An 18,324-nucleotide genomic window follows, 5' to 3' on the forward strand; every position below is an offset into this window, starting at 1 on the left:
TCATTTTATCCAAGACTATGGGCCTGAGTTGTTTAACCAGAATGCAAAGAAGTCTGGGTTCACTCCTGTTCTCTGGTATGAACTCATAATTTCCATCCCCATGACAGGGCTATGATCACCTTTAGGATGGTTGTTGGTTGGTCCTGCTGAGTCGTACGCACTTTGCATAATAATTAAACTTTCCCTGGAGAAGGAACTGGAATCCATGTGTTTTGCCTCCCACTCTAAGCATCAGGCTGCAGAGTCAGTATCTCTCCCACTCAGTGAATACGCAAATGTTTTGCGAGTGGCATACCATCAGCAGGAGGGGTTGAATAGCCAGTGATAGAGTAGTTCCATATTCTATCTGTGAGAAAGGTTGAACATTTTTATTTATGCTTGTTCTGTAAAAAAACAACAGACCTAGGGAACACTTACTTAGTGCCTATGTATGTCATCATGGCTAGGCTTCGCGAATGAAGATTTAGGGACCTGTGTATGTACCAGAGCTGTAAAAGTCTGTAGCACTGCACTGAGTAATGAGGCACGGTACAAAAATACCCAAATTAGTGCCAGCCTGATATGATGATATCCATTCTGAACTAGGCAGAGAGACTTGCTTGGTCCCCTGGGCAATATAAATTTTAGACTCCTTCTTTGCCCAGTTTTACTATCCCAATTACTCCTTAACAGAGTGTGGGGAAGCCTAATGATGGGAGCCGTGCTATGGTACTGCATGGCACCTTCTGGAGCTGCTCCACTTTTGCCTGGCACAGTCATCTCTATCTCAGTGCAGCTCTCCCCTGTGCAGTGCTCAACCACTTATTTCAGCTGCAACCTGCTGATTTCAATCTTTTCCAGTCATAGGCCATTAAAATTTACTTCCAGTTTAAACTTGGCATAAGAAACATCATTCCATGAATGCTATTGTTTTGCTAGCCCAGAGAAATAGGGGAGGATGTAGATATTTTTATGTGCTATTTAGCATTTTTAAATGACACTATCTGTTTTATATTTTCACATAATTACAGTATTGCATTTCAGGAGATGTTAGTTCATTATAAATAGATGTTGGTTATGCCGAAGTTCCCAAACATGGCATTGTATCTGTCAATACCACTTGGACATGTGTGTGCATTAAAAGCCATCTGAATTCTGCCTAAACTGAGCCTCAGCAGGCAGGAAGAGGAAACCCTGTTTTCCTGCAGCACCTCACCCCACATCTCCCCTTCAGCAGAGCCCAGACGGGAGTGCCAAGCAGAGCAGCAGACATGCTTCTCTCCTTTCTGCCTTATCCCTCGCAGGAGCCCCATCTGTTAGGCATGAGTAACACATGCAGCCACTTTTCCTGGAAAATATTGTCATCCTCCCACTTCCACCTTCCACTTTTTACGTAGCAAGCTAGTGGCTAAGGTATTTGATGGAGATCAAGGAAATGTAAGTGTATTCACTAAACTATATTTGTGTTAGAAATTTGATTAAAACACCTGTAATCCAGGTATCTTTTGACAAATTACCTGAGGACTAAGCTGAAGCATTTATTCTCTCTTACTTGCTTATGTTTTCCAAGACTTTTTCCTTCTTAGCTGGGTACACTGCAGCATACGCTGCAGCTTTCTGCTCCCCAGCACTGGGATGCCCCCATAATGTGGAGTGGGACACACAGTCCTGCCTGGAGACTGCAGGACTAAACCTCCCTGGCTGGGGAAGGAAAGAAACCCTCCGTCCCCTACCCAGTATGACCCCTCTGTTAGCTCCTTGCCTGCCCGGAGCAGCATGGTGCTTGAGGGGAGAAAAGAGGAAGATGAGAAGGAAGAGGCTAAACACTTATATATGTGTGGGGTTTCTTGTTAGCTTGCTCTGATCTGCTCAAACACTATGTAGTTTACTGGATTATCCTCGGTAGCTTCTTGGCCTCCTCGCTTTGTATACAGTGAGCACAAATACCTAGTGCAGCCCAGGGTAGCCTGCTGTGGCCAGGTACCTGCATTGTGGTTTACAGCAATACCTAATATAGACACTTGTGATTTTTCACTCAATATAACACTGTATACACACACGTTCAAAAATTAAAATTTAAAATTTTAATTCTGTCAGTCAAGCTCATGATTTTCTTCTTAATTGAGACTTGTGTGGGCCCAGCTCAATAGTTGTCATTTCCTTTTTTTTTTTCGTTTTCATTTTCTTGGATTTCAGATATGACCTTTATTCATTTCTCAGCATTTTCTTTTTTTGATGCAAGACAATCGACATGCTTTTAAGGCACTGGGAATAAAAACCACATTTCTTTCTTTGGCCTTGATTGTGAATTTGAGAGGTTACCTTAAACTTCTCATTATTCTAATTATAGTCATGGACTTTAGTTATTTTCAACCAACTGTGTTTGTATAAAAGACTTAGTATAAGAAAAATCATGACTACTGATGCTGTTCTCCTTAATTTACAAAATTATTTGAAAGCCCTTTGTGCAAGGTACTGCTAATCATTTTATACGGCATATGTTGACTTAGGTGAGTTCTTTTCATGCCATATGTTTGTAGTATCAGGAGCCCCATTTAAAAAACTAGAATGCTTTGTCTCTGTGGCTGTTGCAGTCCAAGTAATAATTTACATATCTGTTTCTATGAACAAAACAGAGCCATTGATACCATAGACAGTAGCAAAGGTCAAATTAAATAGGATATAAAAGTCATACTGTGCACAGTTGACAGTTTGTGAACCTCACTGCTCCTTGTGAAGATCAAAGTCTCTTTGCTGCTTTTAAGCAATATTTTGTGGTTGTGATTTGGCCTTTGCAGGCCAGAAGCATGTCCATTTTGTGTTTCATCCCTGTCATGAAACTTCCATCTCATCAGGGTCTTCCTAAAACTAAGTGCTGACATAGCCACTGCTCTGTCAAGCTGAGTGTCCCAGTGACTCCTGGCTGCTATGGATGCTTTCAGCCCAAGTCTGAAGGATAGCTGTGTTTCTCCAGCTGTGGAGCATAGAGAATGTTCTTTTACCATGGCATTATATAAGGGACTCTAAATTCCACCATAGTTCACCATGTTATTAGTGAATTGACATAGATAAAATGCAGTGTTGTTGTTTCTTTGCCTTTACTTCAGGTCAGATTATTGTAATGAACTGTTAAAGACTTTTGCTTGAAATTCACTTGTAAGGTCCACCTGGTGTAAAGAATATTTGTCTGCCCCCATAATGGGATAAGCCCTTTACTAGTGCTCTCATTGCACTGAATTTCATTTCAAGGTGCAGTAAGGATATTGAGAATTAATATTTGGAAATAAGTTTAAGTGTGCTATATTTAAAGACGTCTGGGAGATGCGTACTTACTGTTTCTTAGAGTTGTATGGGATAATTACTTACATGCTCCTGTCATTTAAAATATGTTTGCTTTCTGGTTACTAAGGAGGCCATATGAAATAGATTGTAAGGGTGACTTTAAAATTTGATAGCTAATTTCGGGGTTTGAGTGTTGTAGCTGGGCTGCCAGCATTTCATGATGGTTGTCATAGTAGATCTAAATTATTTTTATGCCTCTCATGATTTGCAAATACAATTTATTGGAGTTTAATGTTGTAAGTTCACTCCAGTTATGCCTCTCCAGTACATAAGAAGGGACATTATTCTAAATAGACAGTATTCATGGAGGTGGGAAGATTGCAAAACTATTGCTGTGCTGCTTTGAAGATACCCCTCTGTCACTGTTCTCAGCTCCCTATTTTAACTATCAGTGACATTTGTGTTACTATCCCCAGATGACATTTCGAGTTCTCTGCTTACTTTGGGCAAACATCTGAGAGAAGATTTGTGTTGAGTGTCTTGTGAAGGAATCTGTGGGTATAGAATTAGGTTTTTGAGAGATGTTACTAAAGAAAGATGAAAACCAAAGCTATAGCAGTAGATAAAGTCTTTGTCATCTAAAAAGAGAAGCTACTATTATGTAAGTAAATTGGCACAATCTTATGTGTAAAGCCAGAACTCAAAGAAGATTTCAAGTGAAATGAAAGCTTTTCCAGATGCTGAAGAAGTGCTTTAAGGAACAGAAGATAGGGACCTCTTCATCAGTCTCTGGCATTTTTCCCATCCATTCTTGAGTGAAGAAATAGAGGCACACATATCAGTTCACCAGTCATGCAGTGTAGTTCCTTGACCTTCTCTCCTACATTCAAGTTTAGAAGTACTGAAATACTTTTTAGTTGATGAAAAAGATATCTCTCAATCTTCAGATTCAAGTGGAAACTATTGGTTCACAGAGCCATAGTTACCTGCAGTTATTGCCCTGGGTATATTTCACAATAGAACATATCCTGAGGCATGCTCTGGCAAAGGGGGATTCAAAAAGTATATCAGGAAATCTAGTCCACAGAGATGTGTTCTATAGTGGCAGAAAAGTGCTTCCAGCAGTGTAGCAAATACTGTTATCCCAGAAAAAATTATGATACAATGGCATAGAGGCAGATTTTGCTGGTTATAAATTGTCTTGAACAAGGGTTTTTTAGCAGTCTGGAATGGTCTTAAAATGATACATTAACTGATATTGTTATACTGACTGAAGTTTTGAGCCTGGTTTGAAATTGCAGGAAAGGAATCCAAACTTGTCATCAGAACAAGTTATCTCTGATATGTTTATTCTAGTTGTCATTTGGACTTAAGTTAGGCATAGATTATTGACTATCTTCTACCAAAACTCTGAGACAACAGACTCAGTGACTTCAGCAGTATCTCTACACAGCAAACTTGCAGAAAATGTAATCGTGAATGTGCCAAGAACCATCAGTTCTGCCTTAAAAAATGTGGTCCTGATTCAGACAGCAGCTGGGCCACAGTGTTTTCATTGACCAGCAGAAAAGCATGCACCAATGCTTTCCATATGCCATCCACACCTCACAGTGTTTGCTGTTGTAAATGACTGAGTGGCATCTACTCACCCAAAACTGGAGATGACTACAAACATTTGTAAGTGACCTCTAATAGATCCAAAACAGTGTCAACCTCCTCCAATAAAGGATATCATATATAGATTTTTCTGGTGACCATTTAGAGGTTACTTCATTTATAAAATGACCATAGCAATCACCTATTGGTCTGGAACCAAAACACTGAGCTAAACTAGCTGGGATGCCTTGCTCTCTCTTGGAAATTTTGCAGCCTTATTATGGTACCTGATTTATTCAGTTGCTATTCTAAGATATCAGAAATTGATCTCTTCACATGTCTTGAAAGAGACCCTCTCTAATCACATAGATTGTGTTTCCAAGCAAAAGTAAAGCTTTTGCCAGTACAATGGATAAAAGGCTGATAGTGTAATTTCAAGAAACTCTCTATTAAGTTTTTGGTATCTCTTATTGACCTTTAAGTTTCTGTTGGTTGTCTTCTAATATTTACCTTGAATGGGCAAGATATCTAATCTGATTTTGGTTCATGGAGTGTGCACGACCTTTAAAGGGAAACCTTTATGAAATACTACCTTGTCTACCTGATGACTTTTGTTGCAGACTTGCACAAATCACCTAGCTTCTGTAATTTCTCAGCCTATAGCAAAATTTGAGCAGGAAAATGTGATTCCATTTCAAGGATGATTTTGCTATTACAAGATTCAGTTTTGTTTCATTGGGGAATGAAGACAGTTTTTACACCACTTGTGAAAGTGGATGCAACCCATCTGTCTTGGAGACGTTTGTCCTGAAAAGTGCTGCCAATCAAACAGGGTGCTGAGGAGATGGGAGCATGACTACCAGAAGAGATTTTTCTCTGGGAAAATCACCTTTCCAGATCTTCTGGGGTTGTGAGGAAGACACCATAGCATTATTTGGATTATTGAGTTATTTCTCCTGAAAAAGTGTTTTACACATAATAATCAAAATTTTTACATGGTACCATACTGAGGCTAGTATATGAAGGAAATGGTTTTCCAGAGCTTTGATAAGTTGAAGTAAATGGAAAAACATGAGTTTCTTCTAATATAGGCACTTCAGTACTTCCTAATGCCTATCTCAGGCACTCCAGTTTGAGCAAACTGGTTACTGCATAAGTTTGAACTGAAATTATTTACATGTAAGAAATTTGTGGCATAGTAAGATTACCGTTTGATGCAGCAGGCATTCATACCTCTTTTTTTCTTACATACGTGATCTGAGGTTTTGTAAGAAGGCGCTAGCAGTATCTCTCCAGTCTGGAATAGCAGGAATCGGTGAGGTGAAAGAGGCAGGCTGTGCTGCCTGCAAAGGCAGCAAACTGGGGATGAAATGCTCTCATTAATGTTGCATTCATTACTGTAGTGGGCCAGGGACATGCACAGATAACAACTCCTGCAACCAGAGGAGGAGCAACACACCAATCTACAACATTTTTACATTTCTTCAAACTAATCACCTCTTAGTATTTTTATAACTCTAATTTTCTGTTTCTCTGCAGCTGAAGTTCAAAGTGAAATTGAACGGATTTTTGAATTAGCAAGGACACTGCAGTTAGTAGTGCTTGATGCTGATACCATTAACCACCCAGCTCAACTAAGCAAAACCTCTCTGGCTCCCATTATAGTATACGTAAAGATTTCTTCTCCTAAAGTAAGTATTGTAGTCACTTTCATGCTCTTTCAGTCTTTTTTTAGTTTTATTTTTTGGTCTTAAGTTCAGATAATCACGTGTCTTCACTCAAGTTCAGAGGCTATATATTGTTATTGCTTCTCTTTGGATGGTGAAGTATTACTAATCAAAAAGGTATCTCAGATCTAGTGTTACCAAGATCCATTTTGGAAAAGATGCTGTAGCTCCAATGGGCTTTTTAGTTGGGATTGCACTTTTAGTATCAATCACGTTAAGTAATGCTAATGGTTTGTTGAATCAAAATAATACAGAAATGAAAGAAACATTTTCACACGATTGCTAAACTGTAACATCTTTCATTCCTTGAAAAAACCATGCACAGACCTTTTGAAGAGGCATTTGAAAGAAAAGAATGAATTTGTGGGAAGAGAACTCAGGAGATCAATTAAAAAAATTCAGCTTAGAAAAAAAAATAGAAGCAGCAGAGCAAAGTAGGAGGGGGACCTTTTAGTGACTGTAACAAAAAGTTGTCTGGAAGTTAATGAAAATTAGCTCATTCTGGATTAAAGAGCATGGGAAATGTTCCTGAAGCCAGCAAATTAAGATTTTGCTCTGCTCAATTGAGCAGTTTAAAATGTAAACATTTTAAGTGGTTATATACGTACATGAAGTCTGAACTTGGTCACTTTCATTAATGTCTTACTTTTCACAGGTTTTACAGAGGTTGATAAAATCTCGAGGGAAATCTCAGGCCAAACACCTTAATGTTCAGATGGTGGCAGCTGATAAACTGGCACAGTGTCCTCCTGTGAGTTACTGTTAATTTATGTCTTGTCTTTGAAAGGTGCCTTTCTTTTCAAGCACAAGGTTTATTACATAATTTTCAGCAATGTTTGCCCTCTTCTGGCCATGCTTCACTATTGCTTTTTTGCAGAATGCCTCCTGAGGGCCCCGGGCTCATCACAAGGGTGCAGGGGAGAAAAAAAGTCCTAGTCACAAACAGTTATTAGGATGTGTGCTGATACATTCAGTGCTTCAATAAACTGAATGTTTGTTTTACTTGACAATTTTAGGGTGTTTTTGGCCTAAAATTGAACCCTCTCAGTGACTATGCTTTATCTCTGGTACTTTAGGATAAGGCCAATGGTTTCAGTAGCTCCCCTGGGGCATATATCACCATGGCCACTACTGTTGATGTTCTTGGTCACAGTTTTGGCAAAGAGCTGAGTGGTACCTGAGAGCTCTGCAGTTCTTCTGGTGATGTGCACTGAAGGAAATTCTCTCAATTTCCACCATAAAGCAGAGGTGATGAGACCTCAACTGTTTTTTAAACATGACATGCATTGCTACCAGCATACTCAGCTGTCAAGAGTATGGGTAAGAAACCAGAAAATGAAGGTTCAGTTCAGTGACCTTCACAGAGACCTGCACAGGCCCTCAAAGATGCCTTCTGGCTCCCTGAACAGGGAGGAAATGGAGGAAACTCACCTCCTAACTTCAGAAGCCTAAAATTAGACCATGTGACTAATCTCTTGCCTAGTATTAGTACGACACTAGGAAACTGAAGTATCTGTATTACTTGTGTTTCTTACTGTTGTTAGTTATTGGTCTTAGTTTGTCTTAGTGTTCTCTTAGTTATTCTAGATATGGGGAGTGATCCCTTTTCTTGCCATTTCATTTTTTTTCCTATAACTAAATACTTCAATATTTAACACTTCTTTCTGTATATTTGAGTTTTAAGATTTGTTCAAGCTGCTTCTTCATGTCTTCATTGACTGTTTGTGCATTACTAAGTGGAAGTCATGGGGACTTGTTTTAGCAACATTATTGCTAGTTATGATTGCTGTCTTTTGTATCAATTGCATTCAGAAAAACAAAAAACAAACAACAACAACAAAACCAAACAAAAAAGGTAAAATATCTTAATACGGGTACTAGAAATGTGCTTCATTTTTGATGAATGGAAAGTGTGGTCAAATGTCTCTAGCTGATGTCCCTTTAGCTGGTGATTATTCTCACTAGAACCTCTCCTTTATCAGGAAATGTTCGATGTAATTCTTGATGAGAACCAGCTTGAAGACGCTTGTGAGCACCTTGCTGACTACCTGGAAGCCTACTGGAAGGCTACACATCCACCTAGCAGCAATCCTCCTAACCAGCTTCTCACTCGCACACTTGCAACAGCCACTCTTCCTATTAGCCCAGGTCCAAATATTAATTTACAGGTACAGTTTTTATACTATCTCTTCTTTTTTTTCTGTCAACTTCTTCTTCTTCCAAAGCACAGTGGTACTAGAATATGCTGGATATGTTTCACTGTTGTTGATAGAGTAAGAGCTTTTTCAGTGAACATTCAACAGTTTTCAATATAAAAGGCAAACACAAGCATGCTATTGTTATTACTGTTGTATTCATAGTAGCATGTGTTTGTGTACTGACCAGGGGGCTGGTTTTGATTTCAAGGACTTAGCCAGCCTGACTGAAAACATATGTTGATGTGAAGTGGAATACTTCAGGTTTTATTGTGCCCAGGACACCACTGTGCCAGTAATATGTGTACCAGCCACAAGCATTTTTATAGCTGGTCATATGTAATCCAGTCAGAGAAATAAAAATGGGCTATTACTATGCACATTACAGCCTCTGGTAACTCTCTGACTGATGGGCAGACTATTGCTAATAGGCAAATCCCAGCCCCAGAGACCCTACATGACAAATTGGGTTATGTACAGAGCAGATCCACAAATTTTGGAGGGAAATCTGTTCCAATCTTCCCATAGGCTATAGAGTTGCAGAGGCTGAGAATGACTGACTCTATTGGTAAAGTCTCAAGGTCAAAGTGGCCCTTCTAGTGTTTCCTTTGTTCTTTTATTCACTGGCCACTGCTGTGAAAAGTATATATTTCCTTCAAGCCAAACTCTGACATAAAACTTGAGTCCTGCTGCACATGTTGTGCAGAAAGACCTTGAGAGGCAATATGTTCTGAACAGCGAGGACACTGTCTAGTGAGCTGGGAAAAACAGGCATTATTCCCACCTCTGCACTGATGTGCCCATTGATATGGGCATATTATGTCCCCTCTATTCTCCTTCAACTTTTGGTTTGTAAAATTATATTAAGGTGCTCAGCATAAGGAGATGCTGTCATTTGGATATTTGTTGCATGGCATAAAATGAGGTCTTTAAAGATGATACTTAATTATAAATAGTGAGTGTTGCCTTGAGGCTGAGAAGATCACAGTGGGGGTTATAATACATCTGTCCCAGATAAAATAATGGCTAAATACATCTAAATTTCTACCTGAGTTCCATATATGCCCATAAGTTACATACATATGCAAGTTGCAGTTCATAACTTTGGCTAAGAAAAAAGTCTCCTTTTAGAAAATCAAAGAAAAAAATGTATCTGCACCCCAATTAAAATACAAAAAAATGGTGGGGTTTTTTGTTATGGTCTTGCAAAATCATTTTTTGTGTCAAAGAATTTCCCGTTAGAAAACCACAGACTTTACGGTTTTGTTCTTTAACAAGAAAAATTTCTCTAGCCACCTTGCAGGGTATCTCCTTCTCTTGCTTTCAAAAGCAATTGCAGGAAAAGAGACTGTAAGCTATAGTTCATTTCTGCCTTTTTTTCTGTCCTCAGAGCTGAAACACCCTGAAAAAATTGTGAGCTGGAAGAATTTCTGAGTATGAAATTCAGTTTTATTGTGTGCAGACTTGCTAGATAAACTTTTTTTTGCTTTGTAAACTTTTTAATTATTTTGCTCAAGTTTTTTTATGCCTTTTGGATGTGGATTTATAGTTCACTTACTCATTTTATTAACCACGTTCTCTGGAGGAACTATTACAAGAGTTTTAATAACACTTTTCTGAATGTTGTGCTATCTCCTTACAAACTAACATTTTTATTTTAAGGACTAAAAATGAGAGTGTATTTGCAGTGTCACAGTTTGTTTGTAGGTCTACTAATACAGAAGTGTGAATCAACAGGGGTGCCTTATGGAACACAGAACTTTTACATTGTTTTGGTTTCATTTTCCTATGATACATCTTCAGCTGACATCGAAAACCTGAGCCAGTCACTGTCTTGGCACAGAATGGATTTATTTCCTTATCATGGTGGCATAACCCGTTCTCTCAACAGTGTAAAGATCCTCTATTTAGAGAATTTAAAGTCTCTGCCTGTGCTGTTTTTGTGGACTGCTCTGCTGGGAAAGGCCAAACCACCAGCTGTTTAGCCTGGAGGAGCCACATCTGCACTGCAAAGCGTTGGAGTCATCCTCCCCCAAGTCCAATGCAGTGCCCCTTTGCCATGAAACATACTTGTTTTTCATGATTTTTCAGTCCTGGGTGTATGTTGTAAAGAGAGATTTGTGTTGCCAGCTGCCAGAGTCGGGTTTTTATAGAATGATCCTAACTGTGTTGCACGGCACAAGGTGCTTGAAGGTGTGAGGCCTCCTGGGACTGTTTGAAATTAAATCAGCTTTGGAGCAAACTTGTGTAGAAATTGTTGGCTAATTCCAACAAGACTGGAGCAACCTCACACACACACGGTGCAGGCGATCAGGGACCATAGGGAGCAAGGCAAATTCACTTGGTGGACACAGACTTCTCTCTCCTCTTTCAACACTCCTTAAACTTCTTTCTAAGAACCTCTGCTTCTTTGAAATTACAGCCTAAATAATGAAATAGGCTTATCTCAAACTTTCTCCATTTTAGACAAAAAGCCTTATGAGACTGAGCCATAAAATTCCAGCACAGCAGAATCTAATCCAAATCAGAGCCCTAATGTGGTTATGAACCATAAAGCCAGACTCTAATCCAGATTCAAACATTACCTGTTCAGTGTCCCTGTAACATTTATGGAAAAATGAATTTGCCCATAAAATCCAACAGCCCTACACTATTTTGAAATTGCAGGTACTGTCTAAATTCATTCCTTATGCTCCTTCACATGTACTTGTCATAGCAGAAAAGATGCATCTGAGCTTGTAAAAGTAGCACTGTGTTCAAAGCAGGTTCACATTTTGCATTTGCTCTCAAACCACAGCAATGATGGCTTTTAGTAGTCCTGATTATATACAGGTACATACATATGTGTCATTTGACCATATGAGAATGAAAGGGTTTCTTATGTATACCAAATTTATGTGCCTTAAAAACAGTCATGGTGATGAACTGATAAAAATTGTGTTTACACATTGAAACAGGCACTGCTTTGGACTCTTTCACTTTTCACTTTTCACTTGATTTCATTTACAGTTCACCTCTGTTGAGTCATTTCATTTCACCTTGAACACATCTATTCACGTTTACAATTACTACATTCCTTTCTGGCAAATTAGAATCATCTTGAGAATCATAAGAACAAGAACAGACAAGAAATTTGACTGCTGTTCCTGTTACCTTGCTCTCGTCTATACCATTTTTTTCAAATTAGGAACACATGGAATAAGCCATCTAGTTGCTGGAAAGTTTACAGAATAAAATGCTTTCTTAGAAAATTAAAATTGGTCAAATTTATCAAATTGCTGATTTGAAATATGTTGCTTTTTGTAAGTTTCTGATGAAATACAGATTTTTTTTCCTGTCCAGTTTCCTGTCATTTTACTTTTTGGGTTGCTAGAAAACCCACCTGCCAGGATCTGTGGCTGAAGGACAAAATTTTCTAGCTCTTTTCCAGAAGACAGAAGGAAGATATGTCCATGAACTTTCCTGGAGGCAATCCTTATTTTTTGACAACTCTGAACATAGAAGGGCAAACTTAAGCCTAACTTTGGTAAATTCAGAGCAGTCTCACAAACAAATGCCTCTGTTAAAACCTATTTTAATTTTGTGCCAGCAAGGATGACTTCGTCTTGACGTTCTTCACCTCTTATGAGAAGGATAATTCAATTTCAACATAAACTATTTCTTAAAATTGTTGTGATTAAGCTTGAAAAGTCTTTGGCTATGGCTTGGCAACAAAAGCTGGTTAATGTAATGAAACCCCCAGATGAGTTAAATAATGTCACTTGTTCGTTTTGCAGTGATTTCAAAGCATTATGCGGGTGAAGAGTAGGTTTATTACCTGGTAATTTTTATTTAAGTCTTTTAATAGCAGTTGCGTGTTAGGAAATTCTGTATGTGATAATATCACTCTCCTCCTGCTTTTCTTGGCAATGGTCTATATTCTCAAGCTCTAAAAATTATAAGGTCAACGTTTAATTTTTCATTACCATGAAGAAATGAAATGATTGCTGAGAAAACAAAAGGTCAGTGATACTATTAGTATCATAATACAAACTTTATTCATACCAGATTCAATTGCTTTTTTTTTTCCTAAAAAAATAAGTTTTTCTAAAAGAGCCAAGGTTTTGTGCTTTGGTTCTTCAGTGTAATCAACCTCCTCAGCCCACTAAAATCACTTTCCCATAGTGGCTGTTTCCAAGTGGACATCTGTAAACTCTCGACTGACACCTGCCCTTTCCTGGCATGATATGTCCTCTCTAATTTTTCTGCAGTTTATCTTGTTTCTGTATGCTCTCTTTTTGTTTGGAGGGTGGTGGCACATACTGCTAACTGGAACAGTCAGAAACATCACAAGAGATGTGAAACTGTCATAGAATAACCCAAGTGCCACCCTCCATTCTGATGAGAGTGAAAGGAATTGTTTGTATTATAATACTGAATTTTCATTAAAAGTTGAATTCTAATGGGTTTTTTCTAGTTTAGATTCAAAGTGGATTGTTGTGTACTCGAATTTTATTGGTTTCATGGTACTTTCTAGTTGAATTTGATATTGGAGAAAGTTTTTCAGTGTGTACCTCATGTGCATGAACTTACTGCTGGTTCTGATAGCAGGGATCTCAAGGAGACCAGAGGAATGACCATTCGGTCCCTGAACGCAGTGGTTCACAAATTGAAGAGGAAGCACGAGTTGAACCCATCAAGAAATCCCAGCACCGCTCTTCCTCAAGCCAACACCACAACCATCGCAGTGGTGGTAGAGGCCTTCACAGGCAAGAAACTTTTGACTCAGAAACACAAGACAGCAGAGATTCAGCTTATGTAGAGCCAAAGGAGGACTACTCACATGACCACGGTGACCACTATGATTCTCACAGGGATCATAATCACAGAGACGAGTCCCATGGGAGCAGTGATCACAGACACAGAGAATCAAGGCATCGCTCAAAGGAGAGGGACCGCGAGCAGGACCACAATGAATGCAACAAACAGCGTAGTCGTCATAAATCAAGGGACCAATATTGTGACAAGGATGGGGAAGTGATATCGAAAAAACGTAATGATGCGGGAGAATGGAACAGGGATGTTTACATCCGTCAGTAACTTTTGCCTCTGGCAGTCTTGTGTTTCTTTGAAGTCTTGTAACAATGGCCCTTGAAAATATCTTTGGGTTTTTCATTGCAGAACACATGGTATCCTTCTGTATGCTGATTTGTATTGCTGTTGCTTGCATAGCAATAGCATGAAATAGAATATTCATATACTTATTTTTTTGGTTAGTGCTATATGAATTAGTGTGGTACAACTGAAGAGTTCCTGATGTTGTACTATGACATTTTTCAAGCTGTTTTTGGTAGCTGCCACTTGAACAATATCTGTTGCCATCAAGGTGTTGTTAGTGTTTTTTAAAAAAAAGATACATTTGATGTTTAATAACTTCCCGTGTATTCAGCAAGCCAAGATCAGCACATAAAAGAATCTAAAACTTTTTGTCTGCTCTGATTTTTAATTTGTATGCACTTGATTTGCATATTGATTTAAGCACCACTCTGTCGCTTGTACCTCTGGTGGTCTCCATATGAAGACAGAATTTGTCTTGCCTTACACACAGGGGATCATGGAGTCAAAATCTATTTTCTATGTACTGGTACTGTGTACTGTATATACAGTTTATAAATGTTATTTCTGCAGACACCTTCTTACTATATGAGTTTGATCACACTGTTTTAGAGTCCTAATGCCAAGTCAACAGATTTGCTTTTGAATTACTGGCAACTGGAACTAGCCTCACTTAGGAAATCTGTAACAGTGTTCAATCTAAATACTACTTCTTCTGTAGCAGAAAGCTTATACTTATTGTAAATACGGATGAGTGCTTGAGATAAAGGGTGTAACTCTTTTACTTTATGCTGTCCTTGCAAACCCAATTTTGCATTTCAAGGTTATGGTAAAGATAATGACTTACCACTATAAATTATTCTTCTCTGTTCAGGTCACAAGATTGCAATGGGCACAGCTTAATTTTTGTTCTGTTGTCAGTATACTAGAGCACACATGTTGGAGGTGTGTATGTGAGTGGTGGGTGGTGGATGGGCGTACGTGTGCGTGTGCACATTAGGCAGTGAAGTGTGAGATTCTACTGAAGAAAACAAAGGTTACTCAACAGCCCAAAAAGTCTGTTTCTTCATTCTGTCTGTTAATTTAAAAATCCAAATTGCAGTCAGGGAATATGAGGGAGTTTACTGACCCAAGTAACTGGGAAAGTAGAAATCTGCTGGCTCTTTGTTGAGACTTCGGGAGAGCAAAAACAGGCAACTGTTACTGTGAGTTTCACTGGAAATGTAAAATCTTTGTTCTAGAGTATTTGTTTTAGCAAGAAAAGTTTACACAGCTTGTGGAGAGATATTTTGTTGGAAAATAAATTTTTGTAGCTTCTCCACTTTTTCTACACTTGCCAATTCCTCTGCATTCCCACTCTGCAGCCAGCTCACTGCTTTTCCTTCACCTAAGATGTTGTGCTGCTGGTGAGAGTATAGAAAAATGACTGTGACAAAATGCTTTGTTAGGAGCTTTCTAGAGAAAATGCATTGAAATCAAAGGGAGTGAACAGTTTGTTTTGCATTGAACACCTGTTGCACTGGTAAGTGGGGGCAAATTCACTATTATTTTTGACTCCAGGTTCCATACCCTTGCCTAGTGTAAAAGCTGTTCTGCATCACATATAGTCTTTGTAGTACTTGTATGAATGAAATACTTTTTGTATTTCCCTGTAAATAGCACGTTATATAAAGACTGTAGTGCGATAATAATTAAATTAGCTGGAAGTTGTTTTTATTTATTATTTAAATTCTGGGAATATCAGCATTGCCTGATTTTGAATATCATTTTAGTGAAATGGATAAGATATATGGCAGGTGCATGTTTTCTCCAATCTCCTATCTCAGCATCCAAGTAATTCAGTTTAACTCCTTTAAACATACTCTGTCCTTCCTCTCCCTCTCCCACTCCTCTCCCTGATGCTTTATAAACATTTTTTACAACAACCTGAGAGTAAGAAATTCTGCTGTCAGATATCTGGCCATTCCTCCCATTGCTGCTGACTCTTTTGGTTATTCAAGGGTAGGTTTTGGCTTAAAGCATGAACTATGGGGAACACAAGAAAAAGGGTTATTTTTCTAGAAATAAAATTCTCATCATTTTTCTAAACATCCTATATGACTTTGTAGACAAAGGAAGAATAGGTAAGTAGATCTGTTGTATTAGTAAATGGATATATAAGAGTACATAAACAGTGGCTTTTGATACAAGAGAATTTTCAGGGTATCTGTGAAAAATAACATTGCAAGACTTTGTTGTTTGAATCATATCAGATCATGTGTAAGTGGGAAGAGAAGTTATATTGTCTTGCTCTATATTGCCTGGCTTTAGCTAATTTACCAGCTTCAGTAAATGCTGTTGCTCCCTACAACTCATGGTGGCTATGTCCTCTAAGAAGTGATTCCACTTCAATACATTGAATATTTTGTTCTTTTTCTGTTGGGTTTTTGGTTTGGTTTTGGGGGGTTTTGTGAGTTTGTTTGTTTGTTTTTACTTTTGCTCCAGAGAGTATTTATTTTTCACCTTTCTTAAAGTATTTTTAAGGAATATTTGGCAGAATTTCAAAGCACTGAGTAGTATATGAAAACTATGGAGTAGGTAGCCATGTATAGACATAAGAAAATAAAGAGCATAGTCCAAACACTAGTATTTAAGTATGGCCTATAAATTGATTTATGGAGTATAAACATCTTATCACAAAAAAGGACAAGTCCCAATCCAGCTAGTCATAGAAACATGTTTTGTATAGTGCTGCTGATTATGTACAGACAACGTACTAACAAAAACACATATTTCTTAGACAGACTCACTGAATAGGTTTTTATTAGCCTTGCTAAGATACTTTCCTTCAGTTACTGTTTTAAGAGTGAGAAATCATTTGTAATGTGAGCTTGTACTACATATATTGCACAATACCACCTGCCTGCTGAGCACTACTTTGAAAAGCACTTTAACAGAGTTATGTCAATAAGAAGCTTTAAATATACTCCAGCTGGAGAACATATCAAAGGTTATTGTGATAAAATGTCTTTGCAAAGTTTTACCAATAGAAAGTTTAATATTATTGTTTTCATTAGGACACTAATGGGTTTGTATTTCTATATCTGGTTTCAGGGGTTTGAATCTGAGAAATGGTAGCGGTCCCAGTGAGCTCCAGTCTTCTTATGTATGTGTGGTACGAAACAACCTGTAAAATTTCTATTCAAATGAGCTAACATACAATAAAATCAGTGAAAAAAAAGGAAAGGGGAGGAAGATAAAATAGTTAAGTGATATGTAAGTCTTGGCAGCTCTAACTCTATATTTTTCTAACGAAATTTCAGTACATGGAAGGAATGCGATGCATTTCTAAATTTGCATGTATATATGTTAGACGTGAATCTTATTTTTGTGTGTTTTTTTCAAATGAATATACATCAGTGCTGAGTAGCCTGAGTCTATTTTTACCAGTTGTTTAGTGTCACACAGACATCATGAAAGAAAGAATTCTTGAGGAGGGACTGGAAGGAGGTGACAGTAACAGTCTCCAGACCAGCTAAGGGACAGGACAGTGGGGAAGAATAAGAAAAGAGTTTTGTGCACAGAGGCAGCATCAGTAGGAGTTAAGAGCTGAAAGTAACTATTTTTATTAAATCAATCCATAAATTATTGCCTAGAATTTAAAGAATTCTTCTAGAATGCTCATGAATTCATATTCTGTGTCTGTCATCCAGAGTTCAGAATTTGAAGAGAGTTCTGTAACTTTTGCTTCTCAATGTATAAAATTAAGGCTTTGGACCTGTTTAATGAAGATCAGTTTTAAAGCCACAAAGAGTTTCAGTGGAGCATTTCTCTTCACAGAAATCTGTAAACTCTTAACCTATAGCCCTTGTTATAAATGGAGGATAAGGAAATAGAATTCCACTCACCAAACCCTGAATAAAAGTAAAGACCCATTCTTACTTCTCCCTGCATACCTGGTTACTCATCCTATACATGCAGTTCCTGCCCAGGTCTAATACCCTGCCCCTTAATACTTCCTGTCTTTTATGAGTTTGTTAGTAAATGTCATTTTTAAGCTCCGTTGTAAAATCATGCTCAAGTTCTGTGACACCTGCAAAGGTTTTGATGGGGTCCACTATGATTCCCTCAGCTGGAATGAAAGGAGGGGTCTGGCTGCTTTTAGTCAATGTCTGTTCAAAGTAAAAAAGTAGGTGTAAACCACCTCCTGTGTTTGTTAGTTACTAAAGACTCTTCAAGATTTATTTTGGTTTGTGGTTATGTTTGACCTCTGATTGCTTTAACACATCAGGCTGAAAGCTATTTCCCAAATGTTTTTGACTTAAATTCTTCTCCATCCATGAAAATCAAGCACGTTGCAAAAAACTTGATTACATAGTCTAAAGAAAAACAGAGAAATTATTTTTCAGAGTGTAATATAACATTTCTGGTGTACATATATTTATTACTTTATTGCAGATCTTTCACCAAAA

At 38.0% G+C, this 18,324-nt stretch overlaps 1 protein-coding gene across 12 annotated transcripts in view; it reads left to right on the forward strand.

Moving 5' to 3' along the window:
• Positions 1-18,096, forward strand: part of CACNB2 (calcium voltage-gated channel auxiliary subunit beta 2) — a 250,153-nt gene extending 232,057 nt beyond the window's left edge. For 8 of the 12 annotated variants that reach the window (XM_032678280.1, XM_032678298.1, XM_032678320.1 and 5 more), the window contains 4 exons: positions 6,397-6,548; positions 7,240-7,335; positions 8,567-8,752; positions 13,367-18,096. In XM_032678280.1, coding sequence (XP_032534171.1) covers positions 6,397-6,548; positions 7,240-7,335; positions 8,567-8,752; positions 13,367-13,858 — 926 coding nt within the window. In that variant the 3' untranslated portion in view covers positions 13,859-18,096. The remainder of the gene's footprint in view (positions 1-6,396; positions 6,549-7,239; positions 7,336-8,566; positions 8,753-13,366) is intronic. The other 4 variants (XM_032678290.1, XM_032678309.1, XM_032678346.1 and 1 more) reach the window with 1 other exon arrangement.
• The last annotated feature ends 228 nt before the right edge of the window (positions 18,097-18,324 follow it).

This window comes from Chiroxiphia lanceolata, chromosome 1 (genome assembly GCF_009829145.1).
Source record: "Chiroxiphia lanceolata isolate bChiLan1 chromosome 1, bChiLan1.pri, whole genome shotgun sequence".
NCBI lineage: Eukaryota > Metazoa > Chordata > Aves > Passeriformes > Pipridae > Chiroxiphia > Chiroxiphia lanceolata.